This window comes from Cryptotermes secundus, unplaced genomic scaffold (assembly GCF_002891405.2).
Source record: "Cryptotermes secundus unplaced genomic scaffold, Csec_1.0 scaffold741, whole genome shotgun sequence".
Classification (NCBI taxonomy): domain Eukaryota; kingdom Metazoa; phylum Arthropoda; class Insecta; order Blattodea; family Kalotermitidae; genus Cryptotermes; species Cryptotermes secundus.
In genome coordinates this window covers 135,231-153,389 of record NW_019724599.1, presented here as the reverse complement: position 1 = coordinate 153,389, position 18,159 = coordinate 135,231, and the positions used below count along the sequence as shown (strand labels likewise).

General features: G+C 40.3%; 1 protein-coding gene across 4 annotated transcripts in view; it reads left to right on the top strand.

Moving 5' to 3' along the window:
• LOC111862432 (glucose-6-phosphate exchanger SLC37A2) overlaps nucleotides 1-9,086 on the top strand; it is a 36,056-nt gene extending 26,970 nt beyond the window's left edge. For all 4 annotated transcript variants that reach the window (XM_033750660.1, XM_023847823.2, XM_023847822.2 and 1 more), the window contains 4 exons: nucleotides 2,831-2,979; nucleotides 3,742-3,943; nucleotides 6,151-6,248; nucleotides 8,833-9,086. In XM_033750660.1, the coding sequence (XP_033606551.1) occupies nucleotides 2,831-2,979; nucleotides 3,742-3,943; nucleotides 6,151-6,248; nucleotides 8,833-8,898 (515 nt within the window). In that variant the 3' untranslated portion in view covers nucleotides 8,899-9,086. The remainder of the gene's footprint in view (nucleotides 1-2,830; nucleotides 2,980-3,741; nucleotides 3,944-6,150; nucleotides 6,249-8,832) is intronic.
• Nucleotides 9,087-18,159: the final 9,073 nt, after the last annotated feature.

The following is an 18,159-nucleotide window of genomic DNA, read 5'->3' as shown; positions in this document are numbered from 1 at the left end:
CACAAAATTATTACAACAAATAATTTGTTAACATCACCAAAGGAGAAGTCATGATGATACACCAACACTGTTGGCCTCCCTCTGACTGATTGTCAGTCTGACATTGGACCAGAATGTGGAATTTAAATTGGTGGACTCAATCCAATATAGGACCTCAAAGGGTTCAGTGATTCAGTATTGAGGGGGTGGGTTTCCCCATGCACCGTGGCTGATAGTCTATTGTACATCCCCCTTTTAATTTCTACCGTCTCCATCCCCTACCGATACTGGTGCTTGCTATCAGCCCCTTTCTGCCAGCGAGGTTTCTGCCCTCTACTTGGCAGTGGTATCTAATAATTAGTTCCTTTCTGTCAGTGAGGTCATCCCTCCTCTTGCAGTGGTACCTAATACTTCCCCATCTATCGGAGGCGTTGGAAACTATTTTGGCGGGAAACTTTTTGGCCTAATTTAGCTCAGAGGCCTCCTAGAGGCATGAGGTTCTTTTACGTGCCGTAAATCTACGACACGGGACCCACAGGTTAAAGTCCTTCCCGGAGGATTTGTTCCCTGAATTTTTCCGCCCTTTAAAATTCCACGACCTCTGCCGGGTTTGAACCCGCGTACCTTGAGTCATGAGGTGGGAACGTTACCCCTAGACTACGGAGGCTGCTACCTCAAAGGGTTAATAATGTAAATTACTGTTCACATTATTTCATATAATAGAACTGAATTACAAATATTACTGTTTGCATTTCGTTTATGTAAATTAGACTGTGGTTATATGTTTATTTTCTGCAACAGCAGTAACATGACACGTACGAGTATTACATGAGACGCAGTCTTTGCCAGGTTTTATGGATAATAAGTGAAAAGTACGAGGGTAAGTCAATAAGTAAGTTACAAATGGATATAGAACTTAAACAAATAAGAGTACTGATTTGAAAAATGCTTTTATTTCTCAACATAATCTCCCTGTACATTGAAGCACTTGTCCCATTTGATTCACAAGCCATTTAAAACCAGCAGCATAAAATTCTTTGGGCTGCTGTTGGAACCAGGTGGTGACTTCCCTTTCTACAGCTTCATCGTCAGGAAAATGTTCAGCCGAAAGATGTTTAAGAGGACCAAACAAATGGAAGTCGCTTGGAGCCACGGAGATTGCCACAGAGGCGAATGTGCAACGGGTTGAAGACTTAATCTGTAACTGTCCCCTTATGGCCCCTACTTTTTGCGCCATTTTGTTTACTGCCTCCTTTTGTTAAACTCGGTTATTATCTTCTCTTGCCCACACACATTGGTCACACTTGTAGGTACTTCTTTCTTGTTCTAAATTTTATCTCAGGGTTACTTAATTCATAAAGAGGTGAGGTTTGTTGGTTCAGTAGAGCTGAGGTTCTCTTATCTCAGAGCCTTGAACGGGCCACAACTCGAAGAAGCAGGATGAACACAAACTACAAAAGCACATATCAAGTTTAGATGTATTATTATTATTAAGCACTTGTTGAGCCACTTCTTAGTACAACTTCAAAATCAGTAACTTTTAAGTTCTATATCCATTTGTAACTTACTTATTGACTTACCTACGTATAATTTTAAAGTTACTTTGAGGACAATTTCCTGGTTTAGAAATGACATGTTTCACACACTTTGGATTGTTGACAGTAGAGAGAGACAGTTGCTGAGACTGTTGTGCATGTAGTTACCCTTTTTGCTAAAAGGTTCTAAAGAGTCATTCGGTACCAGAAAACTGCTTTTACCTGCATTGGAATTGCATGGTAATAGTGATCATTTTGTTTTGATTGTGGCAGCAGCACCTGTTTTGATTGATTGACTCAGAGTGAAGTATGTTTTGTTTGATTTTGACAACTGCATGTTTTGTTTAATTGCTTATGACAGTAGTACATATTTTGCTTGATTGTGACAGCAGCATGCTTTGGTGATTCTGACAACTACATGCTTTGTTTGGTTCTGACAAAAGAACATTTTAATTGATTCTGACAGTATGTTTTGTTTGATTGGTTCTGACAACAGTATATTTTGTTTTATTTATTCTGAGGGCAGTACATATTTTGTTTATAAAAGTCACCTTGGAAAGTGTTACAAATTTCCATAAAGGCACATCCACTCCACAGAATTCAGAAAATATTTATGATAAAATTTATAACCTTGTGTAAGTTTACTGAGGAAGTTTATTCATGCAGAATCACTTATCACATATTTGGGAAGTGCCCAGTTCAGATCTCAGCTAGAACACCAACTTTCCTGACCACGGTTTCATTGCGGTGTTCCTCACTGCCTCCAGGATAGTACCACAGGCTACAATCAATTCCTTTTTCACTAATTATTCTACCACTCAGTGCTGTATAAGATATATTATATACTTTTATATGTATGAGATGGTAATCGAGTTATTAAATAAATGGTAAGTCAGTATATTTATTAAGTTAGGTAAGTTATTTCTTACATTTGGTATGTTTGCTTCTAGATAATTAGTGTCAGGCACTAGATTGCGGCAGTTTATGCACAAAGCACATGCTATCTGTAATACACTAAGTAAAACAAGTTTACAATTGTTTTTAATAAAACTTTCCCTTTCTGTGTTGGCATTTAGCATTTAATTAAATATTTTCAGAATGTGAAACTAAGCCACCAGTTCTTATGCCATAATCATGTCACACAAGGGCACCATTGGGCTCAGCAGGCACTGGTTAGCATGTAAAGACCAGGGCCAGACATATTTACAGTTTCTGTGCTACTGGACCCAATTTTTTTTTTCTTGTTTCCCCCCACCAATTTCTGGCACTACAAAAGTCAGCAGTCATCTCCATAGTAATTCTGTGATTTGTTTTAGCCACTCTGAGTCCTGCAGAGAGTGCACAGTTATCAACATTGTTTGATGTTGGCGGGATTGCAGGGGCTATTGTAGCTGGTGGCATCAGTGACTATAGTGGCATGAGTGCCACAACATGTGCGGGCATGCTGTCTCTGGCCATACCCATGGTAAGTTATGTTAGGTGAGACTAGCATGACCATACTTCGTAGTCTTATGTTGCATGTCTGAATATCACTCTCCACCGGTTAGCGCTTCTGCTGTGTATTTGGAAGTTACTAAGTTCAGTACTCAGCCCAGAAACTCGTCATCCTGACTGAGGTTCTTCCTTGTTTTCCTCAGTTCTTCCAGGAAGATGCTGGGATAGTACCTAAAATTGGACCATGATTGCTTCCTTCTATATCCTTCCAAATTCAAAATACTCTGACCTTAGATATAAATATTTTCCATAGTATCATGTTGTTAGGCATTTGTAATTTGCGTTGTTTCCTCAGAATAACAGACCCATTTTTCATACCCATTATTTGAAAGTATGAAAGTAATTGAACCAAATAATGAGGTGTTCCCATGATTTATTATTTTGACCCTCGGGTCTGTTTTTAGTATTTCTGGATACTTAAATTCCAAAATTTTCCCACATTATTTATTACACACAGTAATTACATATTAGTTACATTATACTGTCCTGTGACAAATTAATATATTGACCTAAACAAGTCTATGATTTATAGTATTCAGTTCCAGACCTTCCTGATCCTCTTAGCCTTTGACAGTGGCACATTCAAGAGCAAAATTAAGAAGCAGGCAGTATAAAGCATCCTTTATTTTAGCCCAACGTGAGGAATAAATACATCTTTTTCACAGCCTCAGTTTAAAAATCGAGCTTATTAATTTGCATTATTGCGTTAAAGAGTGATTTTCCATTGTTGCAGATGTTTGTATATGAGGACTGTGGTACTGGTGGTTATGTGACGAATGTTGTGCTGCTGATTGTGGTGGGATTTCTAGTGAATGGTCCATATGCCCTCATAACTACTGCTGTTTCTGCTGACCTTGGAACCCATCATTCTCTCGAGGACAATGCTAAAGCTTTGGCAACAGTGTCAGCCATTATTGATGGAACTGGATCTATAGGTTTGTAAATCATTATCACTTATCAGTATTTCCAGCTTGAAGTTTTTGCTGTGCAGAGGCATTGTCACTGTTGTGCATTGAACCTTGCTGTTGGGAATGAATCTATTGCCATCTGACTGCCTGCTGTCGTAACACTTTCATCGTGTATGCACACATACATCCCAGGCTTTTTGCTTTCCCATTGCATTTTATAAGCTAGAAACACCGAAATGAAATTGGATTGTTGAGAATAAATCCATTTACATGTATACAGACTTTTAAAAAGTAGCTTAATTTATGTGATTATTTTCACATTTCTTTTGTCTCCTCCTCGGGGCACTACAGTCCATGGTGAACCTTGGGCTCTTACGAAATGCTTGCCATTGGTTCCAGTCCTCTGACTGTTCTTCATTATTAGGGAAAGAACGGTAGCTTTTGAATGGACATGTGCCAGGACTATATCTTGGAATTTTGTCACGAGATTATCTTAGCTGGTTGCAGATCAGTGCTAAAGCTAATGGAGTCATGTCTCGTATTCAATTAAGTGGATGACAGTTGCCCTCCTTGGGGAACTGTTCAAGTTCATCAACTTTATGAGAATGGTTATGAATTGTAAAAGAATATAAGATGCTGTAAGCTTTGTCTTGAATGTTTTTCTAGTAGACAGGATGTGATAACTGAGCCAGTGCAGTCCAGAAGTAATTGACATTGCATTACATAATTATCAAAAATGTGGTTTGGTGTCAGCTTCATACTTTGTCAGTCATTAACAGAACATGCTAATGCCAGAGAAGAAACATTGCTGACTACTGTATCCACAAGTAGGAATGCTAAAGAGTGACACCTCTATAAAGAACATATAGAACTTATACTAGACTGCAGTTCTTAAGCCTACAGGGAAAACTTGGACAAGGAGGTGGAAGGTGAACTGAGTCCTGATGTCACCCACTAAGTGTGCTGCAAAATTTAAGTCTCTTAAAGTAATATCGTGCAGAAAGAGTATTAACTGCTCATGGACTAAGTATGAATCCCTGCTGTTCACACAGTAACCACAAGTCTAGTTATGTCTGAAACTTGCAGTTATGAAAGCAGCTGTCAGTTAAGAACTACATCTGGAGCTAGAAGAGGTTAATGTGTCATAATTTGGGATGACTATAGACAGGGTTTGGATTGGTGAATGGATTTATTAACCATTTATACATGCTACTTGGAACTACAAGCACTTGCAATGCTGTCACTGATCTACACACTTTACAAATCACTACAGCACCTGCTAAGCCTTCTCCAGCCTGCTGAGTCATACCAGCCATTCCCTGGCAACATCTTCTATCAGTGGAGATTCTTCAGCTTCGTGTGCTGAGATTTTACCTTCACAGCCTCTCATGCAGAATTCTACTGAACTCATTGTCAGAGTCAAAGGCAAAGTTACTATGCAACTGACGGTTTACTACCAATCAATTCATCTTTGTGTCAGGCCCCTTGAGACTAGTGACCAGATCCCCCCCCCCAACTGAACCCTTGTGGTCACAGTCCTTATGTAAAATCCTCTGTGATGAGAAGATGGGTTTGCCTTTTATAAATATGCTTGCCCTTTCATCAAGTGTATGTATTGCCCTTATAGCATGTTATTGAAAATTCTCCCTTTTGCACTATATACAAGTCCTCTGTCAATACAGACTTTGCAGAACAGATAATGCCAATCTTAGATATCTTATGCTAAAGCAGAGGTTTTAGTCACTTGAATGGTCGTAAGTTTGACCACCACCAAGTTAAAGCCTCTTAGGTTTTCTTTGTCTGGCTTTGGCTTGTTGTATATTGCAAACAAGTTCATTATCATTATTTTGTATGACTTCTGCATGTTGCTTGCATAGTTTTGTTATATAATTGTATACATATGGAAGGTTGAAAGCTGTGTGCCTTGCGGATCAGTGTGCACCTTGGAAAATTTCCAGTGGTGCAGAGAACCTTGTTTTGTAGGCGCTGCAATTTTAAGAGGTAGGTGTATACCACTTATTCCTAGGCAGGGCAAGTATAAGTCTTTACTTATCTGATCAGTGCCTTGTGGAGGGTTGTTGAAAGGGCCATTGATTATTCACCTCATGATTGTTGCATAGCAATGGCTGTACATGTTAAAATATGGTTATTGTAGGTTAGTATTGCCAGGGCCTGCATGCTCTTAAATATTTTTCTTCTCACTGTGATACTCTTTATCTTAATGATTCATGCAGGTGCTGCTGTTGGACCTCTGCTGGCTGGTGTTGTGTCCATTGTGGGTTGGCAGTATGTGTTCTACATGCTGATGACAGCAAATGTCCTTGCTCTGCTGGTAAGACATCACTAGCTTCTGTTCTTGAGGATCTGTTACCCTTCAATTTATATGCAATGAATCACTCTTAGCTGGTTTGCCTGAACTTCAAGGTGCAGTGAAGATTTTTTTCTCCTGGGATTTTATGCCATTTATTCTGGTTGTGGCTGTTGGCCCAGTCCGTTCCCTCCTATGTCAGGACCCCTGCTCAGCTTACCATTCTGACCTGACATTGAAGGCAGCACATTCACCTCAAAACATCAGTAACAATCTGCATGGCATCCATCCCAGAAGACATTAATCTTCATACATCCTCAAATCTTGCAAAATTACTTGTACAAAACTTTTAGTTCTTAAAAGTGTATTGTGGTCTGTATGCAACTTTGGCTTTCAGGGTTTAGATGCACTTGTGTTACAGCTGCTGTGTTTCAGTGTACACTGCAGGATGCATCACTGAAGAAGACAACTGCAGTGAACACTGAATTTTTTGAAGTGCTTCAACACATGCAGCTAAACCTCAAGAGCTGAACCTACACATTACATACAGGTCATGATAACCTAAGGTTACTTAGTCTAGTAGACGGGTACTGGCATTTCAGAGAAACATACTGTTTCCACTTCTATTTTGAAGCAGGAATTAGCAGGTTCCTTTAGAACAGCTGTACCACCTGTTCGACTACACAGTATTGTAACTGCTGAGACCACAATATCGGAAGGTGTTTTGAAGCAATCAAAAGTGAAAGTTTCTTTATACATGGCAGAAAAGGTGTTACTTATATTGCTAGTAAATTTACAAAAAGTTTTCACTATTACAGATCTTACTAGAAATACACTCATGTTGTCAAATGTTAATTTTAAAAGCAACAGGTGATTAATTGTTGAAACAAATTAAGGATGCATTCTTATATATAGTTCCTAAAAGCAGTTTTTATTAGTTGAAATTAAAAATATCAAAGGTATCTTCTCATAGCTAATATACTGAATACCTATTGAAAACTAAAAGAGCCGGGATAGCTTGGTTGGTATAGTGGTGGGCAATGGGTTGGCTGACTGGGGTTCAGTCACAGGCAGGGGAAAGAGATTTTTCTTTTCTTCATATTATCCAGATTGGCTCTGGGGCCTACCCAGCCTCTGACCCAGTGGGTATTGGTAGCTTTCTCCCTGGGGGTAAAGTGTCCAGGGCATTAACCTGACCACTCACCTCTATCTAGTGCCAAGATCAAAAATAATATTGATCTGTTGTAGATTTCAATCGATTCATCAATACCATGGTCATTACTAAAGCACAATAGACCATTGAAGGTCGCAGTGCTAGGGCCGGTTTTATGGCTCGCCCCTCATACTCTTGGTCATTACTAGGTTTTTGTTCTATGGAACACATGGATCAGGCCACAGTATTAAATATTTGACTGTTGGTATAGGGACTGGTCACTGGCTGGACAACCAAGGAGTCAGGGTTTTGAGTCCCAGTAGGGTCAAGATTTTTCTATTCCAATCTTCCTGACCAGTTCTGGGGCCTATGCAGCTATAAAGTGGGTACTGGAGGCTCTTCCCGTGGGTTAAAGCGGCTGGGGCGTGAAGCTGACAGCTCACCTCCAACTAGTGCTGAGGTCAAGAATATGTGGATCTATATATCCATCCCACCATATTCCTTCATGGTGTTATGCATAATTACGCACAGGGACAACCTTTATACCTCCACTCGCCCACATGTCTTTATGGCATGGTAATTAAGTACAGGGGGAACATTATCTTACCTTACTGGAAATCCAGAGAATATTCCTAGAGAGAGAGAGAGAGAGGGGGGGGGGGCTTTCAGTCAATGCTAAACACAGATTTCCTTACTGTGAAAAGCTTGACCAAAAAATGTTTCTCTGAATTGTTCTTCAAAATGAACATATGAATTGCAATGTCTGAGTCACAATAGGGGCCACAACTATCTCTTTTGTGTAAGTGGAATGTAAAATTACCAGTAGCAAAATGTATAAAGCCTGTAACAATTCCAGCTGTATCCCCAGTGTACAGGCTGAACCACCACAGTTATATTGTTATAGTCACATTTCATATGACTGCTGTAAGCAGTTACATTATAATATGGTTCTCCAATTTAGAAATTCTGAACAATTTAATAAAAACATCTTGCTTTTGTTAATTTTAAAATGTACTATTTCATTAATAATGTATCTTCACCTGTCACATACTGTCATCAGATAGGAGCCACTAGCTTTCATGATTTATCTGCAGTATCTGGCTAGCAGTATATTACAGTCTGTAATGAATGAGGAAGAATTTACAAGCAAATGTGAAGATTATTGTGTTTTGGGGTGTGATGTCAAATAGTCCGGTCAATCATTAGCAACATTTCAGAAGAACCTGCTGCCTCCAACACCATGGTAGGCTTTTCTCTACCCTTCTACCTGAAAATGGAGACTGAAAGTTCCTTTGAAATATTGGTAACAGTCTACCAGACTACATGACATACCAGCCAATAAGACAGTATTCTTCATAGTAAGAACCTCAGATATTACATCCAAATGTATATTTTCCATAATAAAAAATTAAGCTTGCCTTACAATTTACTGTTCTTTATTCCTATTTGTTCCAGTTCCTCACCCGTTTGGTGAAACGTGAGATCCACATCTCAAGACTCCGGTGGTTGCTATTATTTTAATCATAGCTAAGAAGAAAAAGTATTTTAAGTTTTAAGTACTGTCATTTTACATTACTAGTATTTGATTGATTGCTAGTCCTGTAGTGCTCAAGTGTGTCATTCCTGAACTCCCTTGCAGTGTTGCATTTTAATGTTAAGTGTTTCCATTTAAGCAAGTGGGCATATGAAATATATTTTAATTTGATCTATTCTTGTTCATGAAAGGTGTAATGTTTACAGTTTCATAGGCTAATCCTTAAAATCCGTATATTTCTAACAGATTTCTTGAAAGAATGTGGTAAACAAAGTTTTATGTACCTGGTCATGTGTCTCGTTAATTTTGAGGTATTTCATAACTTGTACCCTTCTCCAAGTATAATTAGAATGATCAAGTCAAGGACGATGAGGTGGATAGGGCATGTACCATGAATGAGGGGGAGACAGAATGCATCTAGGATATTGGTGGGAAAGCCAGAAGGAAAGAGACCACTGGGAAGACTAAGCCGTAGGTGGGTGGTCAATATTAAAATGGATCTTACAGAGATAGGATGGGATGGGATGGAGTGGATTGATCTAGCTCATGATAGGGATCAGTGGAGGGCTCTTATGAAGATGGTAATGAACCTTCAGGTTCCATTAAACGCTGGTAAATTCTTGAGTAGCTGCAGAATTGGCAGCTTCTCTAGAAGGGCTCAGTTCCATGAGTAAGTAAGTTTTCATGACCTGACACAACATAATCAAAACTCCCAAGTGGATCTTGGTTTGGTCTAGCCTCCTCCTGTTTGTACAGCCTTACTGTTTCATTCTGCACAAAGTTATGCATGTCAGTGGAATGCAAGTGTGTAAGTTAGAACACACTATAGGATTTTGTGCAGTTGTGCTATAGAATACAATGAAAATTCAAACTTTTGATCTCGGTGATTTAGTGACATAGCCAGAAATTTGAGGACTAGGCTGAAAATAATAGCATGAAAGTCTTTCTCTTGTGCTAATGTTCCACCTTGTTGTACTTGCATAACTTTCTTTCCATATGAATCAAAGTACAGTGATAAAACTCTCCTCTTGTTACCAGCCATGGTAGTTCAAAGCAGAAGTCCAATGTTTGAGGGACCTTCTCTGCCACAGTCAGAGAATGATGAACTAGGTAAACAGTGTGGGTGATACACGTTGCTGAGGTCGCACCTTCAGGGGCAACCATGAACCCAAGGTTTGCAGGCAGAGCCAGATAACTCTTGATACTGTCAGGAAGCAGAAGGGAGGAAACTGAGGATGATGACCTTTGGGAAAACAAATAAATGAAGGTGCTTCCTTGGTTGCTAGATGATGTTTACTAGTCATATCATTCCATAATAACAGAAGCAAGGGGTGTCCAAAATGTTGGACTTCTGCTCCAAATTGATGCGGTTGGTCACCCAAGATGTTATTACTTTTAGCTGCTCTGAAAATCAAAATACAGTTTTAAATATATCAATACATGCGGTATTGTCCATGGAGAAAATGCATAATATATTACCACTGGAAATTTAACTAGCAGCAAAACACCATTCCTTGATAATGATGTGGCACTGCTGCTTTAATTGCTGACAACATTATGTAAGAAACTTTTATCATAAAAATATTCATTGCAGTATTAATTCGGTGAAATAATTTGAGGTCTGTGATTTCCTGATTTTTATATTCTCATTACCTCATTCATACATTTATAGTCAGTATAACAGGCTGTAGATGCCTCTTATTGCTATTAATATCCCCTTTCATAGTGAAAAGTAAGTATACCATAATCTTCCAAACATTCCATTTTGAATTCTTAAAATAAAAAAAAATGTACCAATGAATAAAATTAACGTCACTGCCACACAAACTGTGTTGACACACATCTGCAATGGAAGGGGTCATCACCACAAGCACACAAGACTTGAATATTGCCAACACAGTCATTAACATGTATCTGTGAAACAGATTAAAATTATACTTCAGTGCGAATTATTGATAACTGTAGAGCTTCAAATTAATATGGAACTTTTATGAACACTGTTGGATGACAGAAATACAGTGTGCATTGTGAAGAGACAAAAGTTGTTGTTGGCTTCTGTAATACCATATTTATCCAAATACAGTGTGCACCTTTTTGTGTTATAATTTGAGATTTTGATTTGGGAAGCACAAAGTGCTACATATATGTATATATATAGGGTACAGAAGTAGATTTTGCAGCATTATTTTCCATGGCATGCATTAAAAGGCAGAGCTTCATCTGGGAATGTAGGGGACATGCAGGCTATATTTGCCAAGATATAAACACGTAAAGGGTTTTGAACTTCCAGTATCTCCTGTGTTCTGGGATCAGCCAGTGGGTTGAGCATATCATTTAAACACAAACTTATCAGAATGTTGCGTTATTTGTTCATCCTGTGACATGACAACATTGTAATGTAGAACTGCCCATGGCCACAGATCTTTGTTGGCAGAATGCAGCGATATACCATTGCTGATATGCTCTAGTTTGCAGCATCACACCAAAAAAGTTAGAACTGGCAGTGTGTGAACCATTCAAGAAAACCTGTGTAGCCATGAGAAAGATGAAAATTTGTTTCTGTGTTGTAAAAGACTTCTAGAAACTGTTACACCTTGCTTACTTAGCTAATTATGGTATTCTCAGCCACACTGTTCATTCACAGCAGTCTCAGTGGTAGTGAATTAAAGCAATTATGATCATTTAGAACAGATGTGAAATAGAATGGCAGTTGTGAGTCACTTGTACAGCGGTGACATCAGACAACCATTCCATTGGCGTGCCAGGAATCCGGAATGGTTGATTTCCTAGACAAAGGCTGCGATAAGAAGGTATACTTCCATGGAAATGAAACACCAGCGGACTGTTGCCTAGGAATACCTTATATAACAAACACGTTTCCCCAGAGATGAAGGGACAACAAAAATGCATTGTTGCATAACCGTGGTTGAGACCAAAGGCTCCTACATGGTGCAATCTATTCTGTCCAAAAGCAGGTTATATAAGACTGCAGCTTCAACAACTTGAGAGCAGTTTGTAGCTGACCTTAGAAGAGTAGTCAATCTTCAGTTGGCTTTGAGGCAGTAATTGTGATTGCGAATAATTGTACTTGTAAGTGTAGAGGACATTGGCCAATAAACATATTCGCCAAATCCGAGTCCTGCGTGAACTTATTTGTCGCGTTACATAGGCAACACGCAACAATATTTGCTTATGCAAGAATGAATGGGAAAGCAAAAGTGTAGTCACTCTGCCACCCAGCAACACAAATGTGTGCAGCTAAGTGCCACTCAGTCTTGCATCAGCCATAAGTCTGTGAAACCGATTATTGTTAAGAGAAGCATAACAGGTGCAAAACTATGAGTATGTTCTGGCCAGCAAGTTTGATATATGAGAGAAAACTGCATCCAAGATTAGAGAATAAACAAGATCTTTTTCCACAAAACACAATTAAAAAAGTTTAGAGGGGTGTAAAGGTGATTCAGTTTGGGAGACAGCAGCAACAGCAGCAGTACAGTGTAACTGTAGGGACAATTATTTTTCATGCAAGTGTGGTTTTATCAGCTGCTGCATATACTGAATATCTATAGCATGCAGTAGCCACAATATTATAAGTCATTGTTTGGTTTTAGTTTCACTTAAAAAAAAATACTTTTAATAAGAAACTGACATGCTTGTCTAATTCAGGGTGCATGGTATTTGAACAAATATGGTAATTCTGGAGAATGAAAATTAACTTTAAGAAAGCAGTCTTCTGGGATTTGGCACCGTGTATATGTGGTGTTAACCGACGTTTCGGAGGAACGTATCGCCTCCATCTTCAGGGTAGAAGAAAAAATATAAGAAATCTGCGAGCGAAGAGACCGTGATAACCGGTAAAAGCAGACACAGTCCCTGAAGATGGAGGCGATACGTTCCTCCGAAACATCGGTTAACACCACATATATATGGTGCCAAATCCCAGAAGACTGCTTTCTTCATAGTCACCGCCGTGAAAGCCTCAAATCTTACGAAAATTAACTTCCTTTCCACTGCACACAGGAAGAGATTATGTAGAATAGTATAGCAAATGGTATCTTAAATCACAGGAAGTGAAAGTAACAAACTTCTCTCACTTGGCATACTTTGACCCAAATGGCTCTGAGTTTATGAAATTGTATTTTACAGGTAATTTTATATGTACAGTGATCTTCAGACATATATTTATAATATGTTGCCACTTTATATTGTTTTAACTGTGAATCATGCATTTAATGTACAAATTCTATAACATATAACTCATGCACATTAATTTTTAAGCATCTGTATTGTCCTATCAGCTTGCAATATCAATTATATATTGCAGATAATGTTCTGAGAAATGCTCATCTGGTGACATCTTTGCCATCACCATGGTTGTAAATGTCATGACTATTTACATTAAATGATCCAGTATACCAAACAAAGCAACTCCTCTGGTCATTAATTCCATTGTTCTACATTCATTTTCAGATTTTAAAATGTAACTTCCATGCAAGCTTCTAGATGTATTTCCAGGCAATGTGGAGTGCTCATACTCATTGCTCACATGGCAAGACTGTAACAAGAGAGTCTGTTCTGAGTAATTAATAACTGTCACATCAGTGGAAAAAATCAGTATTATTTTGGATGTCATGAAGAGTATAGTAATATGGATTGTAACACTGTATAGGCCAGAGAGCCTAATATTTTGGGAAAAACATCACTTTCATCTTCAGGATTGAAGAGTAAGCAAAGCAAGAAACCAGCTGAAGCAGACAGCTAGGTGGCACTCATATCTTTACAACCCAGAAGACTGTACTCTTCATAGTAAATACTATTATACCTATGAATGAATGAATGTATAAGGGGTGGGTCTTCTTGGCCCTTGCACCACATCCACAGTGATCTATATGCCTTAATGGCATATACTTCTACCTGGAATACTGTCATGTACTGCCCAAGGCTGAAACTAGTTTCCACCTCGTGCCATAGCAGAACACACCAGCTCCAGTGCCCTTATTTATGTTGGAACCATCTGTATACCAGATCAGTCCCCCTTCTCTATCGGGCAGAAACCCGTCTTCCCATTCACTCCTGTCAGGAAATCTGACTGTGAAGGGTTTTTCATATACATGTCTGAGTATCATTTTGTCCAACCCCATTTGTAATATGGGGTTCTTTTTTCATGTCCTGAGTTATGTATGCATGTCCGAAACTATCAGATTTAGGTTTCCATTGATCCCTGCCCTGGCCTCTGCCTCCAACTGTATATGCAGTGGGGGGAGTCCAAGGAGTGTCTCCAGTGCAGCTGTTAGAGATGTTCAAATTGCTCCTGTGATACCAAGCAAGCCAATCTTTGCAATTTGCGAAGTTCTGCCTTGCTTGTCTTGAGTTTAACTCTGGGCCACCATACTGTGGCACCATATGTAATTATGGGTCTTACAACCACAGTGTATATCCAATGCACAACGTGCGGCTGCAGTCCCCAAGTTTTACCAAACATGCTTCTGCATGTCCAGAAAGCCCTATAGGCTTTATTGATGACCTTGTCCAGCTGCTTTTTCCATATCAGTCCCTTGTCTAATACTAGACCAAGGTATCTGAAATTGTTTGAGAGCTGGATTGTCTTAATGAAGAGGGTCGGTTCCTTAAGGCCCTTTATATATCTCTTCCTAGTAAATGGTATAATTACCGTCTTATTGGGATTGACGGAAAGGCTTGTTCTTTCACACCATCGTTGGACCGTGTACAGAGCTGTTTGAAGATGCTCTGATACTGCCGAAAGGAATTTTCCGTTTATGAGGATTGCTATGTCATCAGCATATCCTACTGTATAATACCCATCAACATTAAGTCCCCACAGGAGATCGTCAATTACCAGGCTCCACAGCAGAGGCGAGAGCACCTCCCCCTGCGGACGCCCCCAGGGTCTTTCCTGATAGTGTGGCAGCTATGGTTCTGCTTTCCAGCATTGCACTGATCCAGGTGCATATTGCAGGCTCTATGCCATGCTTTCCAGCAGCCTGTTTGATTATATCAAATGAGGTTCTATCAAAAGCTCCCTCTAGGTCAGGGAATGCTCCTAAGGCAATATACTTGTGTTCAGTCGCAATTTCTATGCATGTTAACACATTTTGTAATGCACTTTCGGTAGATTTACCTGTTTGGTAGGCATGCTGGTTTCAGTGTAGAGGATATGTCCTCAACGCCCCGTCCCTGATATGCCTATCCACTATTTTCTCCATAGTTTTCAAAAGGAAAGATGACAGGCTGATAGGACGATAAGCCTTAGCCTTGGTGTAATCTAGTTTCCCAGGTGTTGGGATAAACATCACCTAACTTGCCTCCAGGCCATGGAGATAAAACCATATGCCATGCAGGCTCTATATATGCTGCATAGGTGTGGAACTAAGAGTTCTGCCCTTTGCTGCAAAAGTGCTGGTACAATTCCACCTGTTCCCGCTGACTTAAATGGTCTAAAGGTATTCAGTGCCCGTCTGATTTTTGATTGGTTAATTATGACTTTGGCCAGGTTCCAGGCTATCCTGTTCGTCTTGCTTCGGCAAGTGCCCAGGTTTTGCTGACCCTGTCCATCATTCAAATTATCAAGCAATTTTGAATCAGGAAAGTGAACTCTGAATAATTCATTCAGTGTCTCCCCTCCTGTTTGAGTATACTGCCCGATAGGCAGCTTAATTGTGCTGACCTTGTTGGTTGCCTGTTTAGCGATGATTCTCATGAGTCTGGCACCACCTGGTACATCATTGATCTCCTGGCAGTGCCTCTTCCATGAGAATTGCTTGGCTTTCCTTATTCCTTTGTTGTAACAGGTAAGGGCTTCCTTATAGGTGTCCCACTGCCCTGTTCTTTTAGCTGTATTAAACAGCCTTCTCGTTTTGGTTCTAAGCCCACTCAGCTGTTTGTTCCACCAAGGCACTCTCCTTGGTTCGCGAGTGGTCCTAGCTGCACAATTCTGATTAAAGGACGAGATAATAGCCTGTTGCAACTGGTCAAAGGACCGATCAACATCCTTTATTGTGCCTATATTTCGTGAGATAGTCTCCAGATTTACTTTTAGGTTGTCTTTGTAAGACTCCCAATTGGTTCTCTTAGGATTCCTATAAGTAGCTTCATCTACTGGAATGTTGCTTATATGAAAGCATATATATCTGTGATCTGATAGAGACGGCTCATCGTGTACATGCCAATTACTGATCAGGTTTCCTATTTTATTGGTCCCTAGTGTCAGGTCGATAACCTCCTGCCTATTGCAAACCACAGAGGTAGGTTTGTTACCTTGGTTTAGAATATTAAGGTTCAAACTCACCAAATATTCCATGAGGCATTCTCCTCTTGGGTTGATGTCAGTGCTCCCCCACAATGTGTGGTTTGCTTTGGCATCACACCCAATGATGAGCTACTCTTTCCTAAGATGGCAATATTCAATTACAAAGGGGGACCCAAAAATAACCAGAAACGACCTGTTGCGCACGCATGCTTTGTAGTTACGAGTTGTGCTGCTAAGTGATGTTAGCTGGGGGTCTCCTGCGACTGTTAGTGAGCTGGTGCCAGTCTGAGTTAAGTGGTTTGTCTGTGGTGCTCTGTTGTGTGCGTTCCTGTTTCAACCCTTTGGCGATTAGTGAGATGGCCGACCAGAAGGAACAAAGAGTGTGTGAAATTTTGCTTTCTGTTAGGGAAAACTGCACTTCACTCTTCAAGTCGCGGCAAACATTCACACGGTTTTCTCTTTGGTCATCTCCGAGCAAGCGAGGAACAAATTTTGCAGACACCCGTCTCATGTGCAAACCTTCAGTTAAAATTCGCTGGACCGTGCTCGATGAGATGTTCGTTTCCTCAGAAAGATGGTCAATGGTCTTTCGACGATCTTCATCAATTTCACGCATACTCTTTGTTCCTTCTGGTCGGCCATCTCACTAATCGCCAAAGGGTTGAAACAGGAACGCACACAACAGAGCACCACAGACAAACCACTTAACTCAGACTGACGCCAGCTCACTAACAGTTGCGGGAGACCCCCAGCTAACACCACCTAGCAGCACAACTCGTAACTACACAGCATGCACGCGCAACAGGTCGTTTCCGGTTATTTTTGGGTCCCCCCTTGTATGTCCCTCACTTCTTTGGAATGTGGTGGTTCATCTGAGTCATATGGAAGGTAGGCTGAAGTGACGATGAGCTCCTCACAGGCTCTACCCAATGTGTATGTCATCCTCACCGTTGTGTCTCTGGAAGAGAATTCCAGCAAGGGTAAAGCATTAATATGATTATTAACATATTTGCATGATCTCATATTTTCTTCAGGTACCACAGAGTAGACTGTCCCCCCTGAATTTGTTAAGCCTCTTATTTGGCCCCTATATATCCAAGGTTCCTGAATAAGTGCTATGTCTACTTTTCCTTCAGCAAGTTGTCTACAGAAAATTGCTGTAGCAGCCTTGCTGTGGTATAGATTAACCTGAATGAATCATATTTTATGTGTAAATGTCATGTGGATGTATGTATGCTGTGAGTTCATTCTGTAATACTGGGAAAGTTGTCCTCCTAATTACCTTCTTCCACAGCCCCTTTTCCTTTATCAGACCTGGTTTCCTCTGAGGGAGGTCCCTGATCTGGTAAGGTCAGGTTGATGAGAGGAGGGGTTGTCTCCTTCTCATCAGATATTCTCTTCTCGTCAACTGAGGGAGTGAGTACATCATCCCCCTCCCCCTCAGAGGCCAAGTTGGATGATACTGTATCTGACACAGGTTCTGCCCGGCACTGAACCTCAGGATCATACAGCATCTTAACAGTCCCCTGTGAGAATCCTGTGAATATTTTGTAAGGGGTCCTCTGTATAATAGTATAAGAGCCCCAGTCTATGAATAAGATAAGCCTCTGGCCTTTCGACTCAGATTGCTTATCTAGTACCCTCCAGTTTTCAGTATGAAGTCCTGGATCGAGGTCTGCAGTCCATTTCAGCAGCTCTTTCTGATTCTGGGCAACTTTGTCCCTAACCCGGAGAGCCACTTTAACAGGCTTGGGCAGGTTCCTGGCATCAGTAGCCTTCAGCCTGGCCCCCGATTCCAGCCTGTAGTTGTCAATGGCTTTGGTGAGCCATTGACCAGATTGTTGGTCGGCGCATGCACCTCCCACTATTCTGTAGGATTTCAGGTGTGGTAGTTCTCCCTTTGGAGTCCCACGTAATACCTACCCCATTGCTTCCAGAATGGAATTCTGGTCATGTTCGGTAAGCTTTTCCTCAGGATAAG